General features: G+C 35.3%; 1 protein-coding gene across 4 annotated transcripts in view; it reads left to right on the forward strand.

The window, feature by feature from the left end:
* The window catches only part of TAFA5 (TAFA chemokine like family member 5), a 436,021-nt gene extending 427,367 nt beyond the window's left edge, over nucleotides 1-8,654 (forward strand). For all 4 annotated transcript variants that reach the window (XM_033514544.1, XM_033514550.1, XM_033514551.1 and 1 more), the window contains one exon: nucleotides 8,607-8,654. In XM_033514544.1, coding sequence (XP_033370435.1) covers nucleotides 8,607-8,639 — 33 coding nt within the window. In that variant the 3' untranslated portion in view covers nucleotides 8,640-8,654. The remainder of the gene's footprint in view (nucleotides 1-8,606) is intronic.
* The last annotated feature ends 291 nt before the right edge of the window (nucleotides 8,655-8,945 follow it).

Raw genomic sequence — 8,945 nt, forward strand, 5'->3', positions numbered from 1 at the left:
TGTACTATATGCATAATTAGAAGGCTTATGCCAAAAAGATATGTTATCTGTTCAAAATTGCATATATGTGAAAACTAAATGTACAAATAAATACTCTCCCCATTCTTTCTTCACTAAAAGTACATAAAGAGATGTGAGAGACTTTGCAGTCTTGCTGCATGCTACAAAATATGGTCTTCATAATGATTTGTGGGTTTAAGCAACCTGAAGATTTATGAAAAAATTTTACATGAAATCAATCTATAATATCTATCATCACTGGCTTAGATCTGTTTGAAATTAATAAGAATAGCATAAGGTCATAAAGGAAACAGAATTTCCTAGCAACTATATATATTTCTCTTTTTCAAATAGGTCTGCTATGAAGTGAAGGATAGTAGTATATTATATAGTCTTTATACTGTAACCCCTCATTGCAAAAGAGCTTTCATGTTTCACCAGTTTTGTTCTATGGAGTTTTGTCTCATTCCCTTTTCTCCTTGCATTTAAGTCTTGTTCTTTCACAGCTTTAAGACTTTAAGTGAATTCAATGTCTCACACCTTCATGACATCATTCTTAGCAGAAACCACTGGTCTTTCATTCCTGTTGTTTTGTCCTGCTTTGTCCTTGGTACAACCTCTCATTTGATCTTTTTAACCAAAGTTTAGAGAGCTGCTGTGGACATAACTGGTCCTGAAGGCCTTCAAACAAAGATCCCCCTTTATATTACCTCCTTACTAAAATTATCTAGAGTTATTTTATATATTACTAGAAACAATATATTCCACCTGTCCATAACTTTAGTTTAATTTAGAAAATATGAAAAAAAAGACATTTAATTTGCTATCAGTTCAAACTGGTTAATGACTGTTGATGAAATTGTCATTGCAAATGTTCTTGCACACTGACCATGCAGAGCCCTGTAGGTGAGTGTGGTTATGCCTGACCCAGCAGAAGAGGCATCTGCATTCAGGCTCCAGATCTCTTTCTCATTAGGCTATTAGCACCCTCGTGGGAATCCTGTAGTGGCTTTTCTTCAATCTTTCATGCAAGTCCTGTCTGTGTAAAGAGTTGATCCTATATAGCCCAGTCACTGGACTGTGTGCTTAGTTGCTTATTCTTTTTAGTCTGATTTTGTTCTTAAAAAAGTGACATATGTTCAGAAAGACAGGAATTTTGAAGGTGTTAACGTCATAACCTGACGTTTGTAGAGCTCATTTGGGATGATGATGTATGTTTTTGCTTGTAGGCAGTCCACATCTTCTCTATCATCTGCTGAGAAGCCTAATAATCAGACTATCTCTGTTACTTAGATTGTTATGTATAATATTTTGAAGAAAAATTATTTGTCTAAGCAGATGATTTCATTGTCATTTGTGTCCATCTTGCTGGCTAGGTTAATGCAAGCAAGGGGCAAACAAGCATTTTGGCCTTAGGGTTATAAGAAACTGTGTTTGTTATAATTAAAAACCTAGCAGACTAAGTAATTAATAAAAAATAATTAGAACTGTATGTGCATATCTTGCTGTCTTTCTCTCTCTAGAAACATTTTTACCTATAGTTAGCTGATGCCAAACCATTTTTTATTAGTTCTGAATAGAAATCAGTTGACTGAAATTGATGAACAGCAGGGAACAACATAACAATGTGGGTTACAAAACTGAATTTGACATTGAAGAGTAATAAATCTAAGGACTCATATGGAAACTTATAAGTTATTTGTGAGGTTAGCCAAATGCAATGAAACTAAATTCAAGAAGCCTGAAATAAAATAAAGAAGAAAACTAAAACTAAGAAGGGAAATTATGATGTGATTTAGAGGAGACAGAAAGATAAGGGAAGAAATATTCTGTTCTATCTAGAATAACAAGGGAGTCCCTCTCTTTGTGTGAGCCTCGTGCTCTGCTATGTCAGCAACCCTAGTGAATAGGCAAGTAAATTTGAAACGTGTAAAATCTGCACATGTGATGCTTTATGCTTTGCTGAGGTATTTATTTGAGATCCTGTTCAAATAAACTGAAGACATTTTCAAGGTTTACAGTAGTTATTTTGCTTTTAATTATCTTACTCCCCTTTCTACTTATTCAAAGTTTAGCAATTTTTGGGGCTAATCAAGAAGGAAGCTGAGCTATCAATTATCTGAATATATATTGATAATAGATTATAAAATTGACTGAGCAACAAGGGTATCAGGATGCTCCTTCTAACTTCAGAAACATCAGACTGAGAGAAGTAACTTTTTAAGGTGCATTTGCTCTGTGCATAGACGTGAATTCCATCTGAGTCAATGTCACAGGACAAATGTTAGAAAATATTTCTTTCTGTCCTAAAATTTTGAAGATATGAAATTTACAGTGAATGAAGAGATGTCTAACCCTCCCTTCTCTGTATCTGGAATGTTTCGATTACATGACTGATTTAGACATGGTGAAAATTATCAACAAATTTAAAATGGTTTTAAAGACTTTAAAACGAGACTGTTTCTCGTCTCCCACTTTCAACTTCATATACTGTTATAGCTCCATTTTGTGCTGTGTTTAATCTCAAAATATCACAACTATGCACATTAAATAGGCCCTTGTGCCTAGTTATTAGGAAGCATACCACAATAAAGCAAAAAAACCCCAAACAATAAAACCCCAAACCCACAAAACAGAAAACTCTCCCAACACACCAAAAAAAAAGCCCTACAAAACCCAAAACATGCCCCAAAAATCGTCACCAAAGCCTAAACTTCCAAGGTTTTAAAGCTCAGTGAAAGGTAACTTTATATCATTTGGCTGTAGTCTTAATAGTCAAACTTTTTGAGCCCCTAATTTGGCAAGCAAGTCACTGGGACAGACTTCCTTCTCTCTTGCCCTTTCATGCATACTGTGGAGTTCCCCACCTCTTTGTCCTGACCAGGAACCAGCTCAAACCTGCTCCCCTTCCTACTTCTCTGTGTTTCCAGATTTATTTCACAGGGAAATGAAGGTCTTGGATGGGAAATGTGATAGGAAGACTTCAATCTTGGCTTTATATGGGGTAGGGATACAACTAAAACAGTGACCAAAATTCAAGAATCTTTTAAACTTTTTGCTTAATGGGTTTGTATTACCATTGTTTTAGATTATAATTTACTCTGGAAAAGACAGATTGATGAGCAAGATCCAACTATCAGTCTAATTAAAAATATACCATTTCTTGAGCAATCATTCCTATCTTGCCGAGATCACTAGTTGTTTGGTAAAAATTTATGTATTCAAAGTCTATTAAATTCAGCTATTTGTGAGGCAACTCCTTATCTTTAAGGTATTGTTTTGCTCTTGCATTTCACAGCAAAAATATGTTTCTTTGTTTTTCCTATAATGTGTATTTTAAAAAAAATGGGCTTAAAGTGCACATGTAAAGTTTGATCTGTTCCTGTGCCCATTCTAGTCAACCCTTAGGTGAAACATATTGTAATATATGTTCTATATGTTAGCATAGTTTAAATTATATTTGTTTTTTTGTGAGGTACCATGATGAATACTGCAAAGGAACAAAACATATTATGTGCCTCAAATTGGCTGGAATTGTTGCCAAGAAAACAGCAGATGTTCACTCAATTGACAGCAAGAAAACTGATATTCAACATGTAAAGAATTTATTTCAGAGAATTTATGATTTTTTACTGGGGATTTTGGAGACAATGTGAACTGCAAGACAAGAGACATTCTATTTTTGGTTTTGTTGTGACTTGCTGTGTGGTCTCTAAGCAGTTACTTCACCTTTCTTTGTCTCCATTTCTTGTTTCTGCCTTTGTCTCTCCTCTTTAGAATTTAGGGTTTTCAAAAGAGTCTATATTACACATTTGTAGCATGCACAATGAAACCACTGCAATATAAATAATAATTATAATAAGGCCAATTTTAACTCTGTCTTCAGCACACAAATGAAAGAAATTTCCTCATTTTCTGTAATTTTAGAAAAAATTACTTGTTATTAATGTTCTTGTGAACACAACAGGAGGAACTGGAGATCGATCAGGCTCATGTCTTCATTCTATAAACTTCTTGGCTGGTTTTAGTGAAATCAACTCACAGCCGAGCTGGAGTCCAACCAACCCACAGAAAAACAGGCTTTTAATCAGGCTTTTCTACAATGGAGCACATCCATTTGATAAATGAACTAATTAAGCAAATGAATAAGTGTAACCTACCACTGTGAATGACACTATGAAAAACCTTCAGATCCACATTAATAGTTCTAGAAAACCAGAAAAAAAGGATGAGAAAAATACAAGTTAATTCATGAAGCACATTTATGTAAATGAAATTTTATCATAGGCAGTGGTCCAGCATAATGCAAGCTCTGCGTGTGTAAAGATGACAAGGGGTAAAGGAGCCTAAAAAAAGGTTATTTCACTTCTGAGGTTTTCTTAATATCAGCCATTTCACAGGCAGAAGAATTCAGCAATGACTCATGCTGTCTGAATGTCCCTTTGTAAAAGTAATTGGAATGCCATAACACCTGTATCCTGGTTTTTCCTTTAATATTCAAAATCCATCCATAAACTCCCTAGAAAAAAGAATCTTTTATGACACCAAAAAACCACACACTAAAAAAAAAAAAAGAAAAAAAAAAAGAGAAGAACAAGAAAAAATCAGCTCAGACTCATTTAATATAGCCTCAGCTACATTTTTCCAGCTTTGTCTGATTGGACATTTATAGGATTGATAAGACAGCATCGGAAACAACATAAGTAATCCCATTGGTTTTAGGGAAATAGTGGTCCCTGAGACTGGGACTATTTTTAATGACTTGCTTCTTCCATACATACCCTTGAAAGTGTGGCTTTCTCTAGAAAATATTATATGTAAATAGGACAAAAAGAATGACCTCTCAGATAACCAAAATCATGTGAAGAGTAAGACATAGTTATTAAAAATGAAAATTTAAATGAATTTGTGTTCCTATGATACAAATGTTATATGCTGCTCATCTTCAGCTGTTTTATCTTCAGCTGCTTATCCAATTCAAGGTGCTTTTCATTTCAGTATTATTTAATAAGTTGCTTCTTTTCCTACATAATTATTATCTTTTAGAGAATTGTTATGAATTCTTTGTCTGTAAGACACAGTACACATATTAATAACTTATGTGACACTATCTGTTCTCAGGACCTATTTTTTTCATTATGAGATTAAGAATCATCAGTGACTTATCTACCAGGAACAGAAATCCAGTTAGTGAGAGCCTCTGAACTGAACCTGTTGAAAAATTGCCATTTCTAGCTGGCTATGAAATCTTTTGCAGAGAAGAGTTTTGTTCATTTTACACCCACTATAAGAATTAAAGCAAGCAGTAAAACAATAAAAAAGAAGGGCATTCATCAGGAAAGACACTGTAGTAGCACAGATAATAGTTAAGATTCACTTCTATGATATGTCAAATCCTTTACAATTGTCTTTACTGTAACATAGAAGCATAGAATCATACAATAATTTGGGTTGGCAGGGAACTTAATGATCATTGAGTTCCAAGCCCACTGTGATGGGCAGGGATGCCATCACTGGACCAGTTTTCTCAAATCCCATCCACCCTGGTTTTCCATGTTTTCAGGGACAGGGCGTCCACAATTCCTCTGGACAACCTGATCCACTGCCTCACTACTCTCCGGTAAAGAATTTCTACATAGTATATAATCTAAATTTCTCTCTCATTGAAGCCATTCTCCCTTGTCCTGTTACTACTTGCCCTTCTACAAAATCCCTCTTCAGATTTTTTCTAGACCCTGTTTAGCTGTTTAGGCTTGGAAGGCTGTTTTAATGTATTAATATAGTGGTAACCTGTTGAAACAACTGCAGCAAGTGGGAGTGTGCTTTATAGCTGATAAATATAAATTTAAAGCAGGTTAAATTGACTGTAAAGGTGTTTTATGGGTTATTAGCAATACAAAATGTGTGAATGTGAGAAATGAAAAATATTTCTGTTAAAAGATTTCTGTCACTTGATATGTATGGAATAATAATGACTTTCTGTAGTTATCCTTCACAACCTCCCATATAGAAGCTACAAATTCATAAAGTACGGTTATGTAATAAGCAATTCTTACATATGTTAGTTTGGAAAAGTGACAAGTATCTCTGATACAGCTACAGATTTTTCATACAAGTTGTAGGCTACTGCTATTATGTCTCTTGTAGCATTTTTTAGACCTGTCTTTTTTAAGCCTGTGATGTGAATCTGCACATAGGCCATGGCTTACTGGCCATGCATTCTGTGATGTACTATCACAGAATGCCTTGGGTTGGAAGGAACCTTTAAGACCATCTAACTCCAAGCCCCAGGGACACCTTTTACTAGACCTGGTTGCTCAAGGCCCCATCCAAGCTGACCTTGAAGACTCTCAGGGACAGGGAATCTACAACTTCTCTGGATAACCTGTTCCAGGGCCTCACCACCCTTACTGTGAAGAATTTTTATTTGATATCTAATCTGTACTTGCTCTCAGTTTGAAGTCATTATCCCTTTTCATATCACTACACACCCTTTGATCAAAAACCTCTCAAGCTTTCCTGTAGGTCTCCTTCAGGTAATAAAAGCTGCTATAAGATCTTCCTGGAGCCTTCTCTTCTCCAAGCTGAACAGCACTGACTCTCTCAGCCTGTCTTCATATGAAGGGTTCTCCAGCCCTCTAATGACTTTTATGATGCTCCCCTGGACTCTCTACAACATGTTCAAGTGCTTCTTATGTTAGTGGCCCTGGAGTTGGATGTATTAGTCCAAAACGGCCTCGCTGGAGTGCAGTACAGTGGGATAATCACCTCTCTCAACCAGCTGGCCTATGGTTCTTTTTATTCAGTCCATGATACATTTGGCTTTCTGGGCTGTGATTGTGCATTGCTGGGTCATGTCAAGCTTCTCATCAACCAAAACCCCAAGTCCTTCTCCTCAGGGCTGCTCTCAATCTATTCGCTGCCCAGCCTGTGTTTGTGCTTTGGATTGACCCAAAACACTTGCAGAACTTTGAGCTTGGCCTTGTTGATGCTCATGAGGTTTGCAGGGGCCCACCTCTCAAGCCTGCATATGTATACTAGAATTAGAAACAGCTGAAATTTTACTTTTCACTTCTTATAAGTGCTTTTTTAGTAAGTGGTTGTTGAATTTTAATTAGTAAACACAAAGTACTGTTGTATCTATCATTATTCCTTTTTCTTAAGTTTAATTTAATTTTTTATTTTTAAGAAATCCTTGTGCTTCATTTCCCTTAGAAATAAGAAGGGAATATGAAGCTATTTTAGCTCCAAGTATTCAAGTTTTTTTTATGTCCTGATTTCTAAAAAGAATATAATGATCTGACCTTGAAAAACAGGTTTTCTTTTTTAGAGCTAGCTTGTTCCTTTCCTTTTGTACTATATCTCCTATGTATCAGGTTATGCTAATCTCTGTTTTGGTATATTTATATTTTTGCAAACTGCCCCATGCCATTGGACTGAGGGATAGGAAATCAACGTTGTCCTTTCTGCCCGGTGCTTCTATGGTCTGTTAACACATGTGTCACAGGTTCCTGGTGTAGGATTGCATTAAGTTAAAATGGGTAGCAGTGTAGAGAAATCAGAGTTGGAAACAATCGAAATGTTGTCTTGCAAGCTGAGAGCAATGCTCTTTTGGAAGAAGGGAAGGGAATGTAAAATACTAGGCAAAGTCACTTAGAAATTTCAAGACTGCTGTGATGCATTCAATAATATCACAAGGGAAAGGAATTTTCTTTAAAAGAAACAGGCTGCCAGTTGAGACTATTAGCCATTCTGTTACCCCTACATAATAAAGCTAAATCATGTAAGCTGTGCAGATAACTGATGGACCAACAGAGACAAATTATTTGTGATGTAACTGATAACTAGGTCAAAGCTGAATTATTGTGTACTTTAAGAAAGCACTGAATAGTTTGCAAGATTAGGGAAAACTTGACTTCTCAAATGAAAGAAGTGAGAAAATGAAATGCATTTTGTTATGAGCATGTACTGATCCATAAAGAAAAAATGCAGGGGTAAATGGATGACAGGGAACAAATTTCTTCATAAAAAATGGGAAGTCAATCACAGCAAAACAGAGTTGTCCAGTGCGAAGGACACACAGTCACGGTAAAAATTATACCATCTCATGCAGACATATGCAATTTTCTGAATAAATTAAAATGTCCAAAATTAATCCTTTTTTATTTCTTGCTTTGTATACACACAGTTTTATGATTAATTTGTGATGGTGTCAGAGATCATCATAGATCTGGAGACAGGTAAATGGACATACATGATTACGTGATTAAGAATGACTGATAGAAAATATTAGAGATGACCAAAGCATGACTTCAGGGATGATATGGAAATGAAAATATTCATCTGATGTTAATATTGAAAACTTGCTCACTTTGCAGAGAAGAATAAATTAGTGATTCTATTTTTTTTTTTCAGTGTATTCTACTTTGTAATTTAAATCTCATTATTACTCGTATTTTATTTGGGTAAACACAACAGCGATTTAACAATACCTTTCATAATTGGAAGAAAATATTAACAATTTCTATTTTAAGCTAATAAATAAAGTGTAATTCTTTCTAGCTTTCCTACTTAACACATTTTTTTTACTTTCCTGATCTGTACAGGATGAACTTTTCCCAGACTCCAAAGATGGATGAAAGTTTTCTTCAGGGTAAGAACTGACTGTTCTGAAGCCTGCCAGTTTCATTCAAATCCTTTTTTATTTTTTTTATTTTTATTGAGCCAACTGCATTGTAGAGTGATTTTTACTCAGAGTATCCCAAAACCCTCACTCAAACCAATAATCATGTGTTGATAGGTGAAATTAGTTTCAGAATTCTAATGAAGCTCAGCAGCTGGGAGACAGACAGCTCATCTAAAGATTAAATGAGAAAAATTGCCGCTTTTGCTGGTTCCTTTAGGAACTCATTTACATTCTGTCAGCTCCCATTAGGGATGGGAAC

Source organism: Parus major, chromosome 1A, assembly GCF_001522545.3.
Source record: "Parus major isolate Abel chromosome 1A, Parus_major1.1, whole genome shotgun sequence".
NCBI classification, from domain to species: domain Eukaryota; kingdom Metazoa; phylum Chordata; class Aves; order Passeriformes; family Paridae; genus Parus; species Parus major.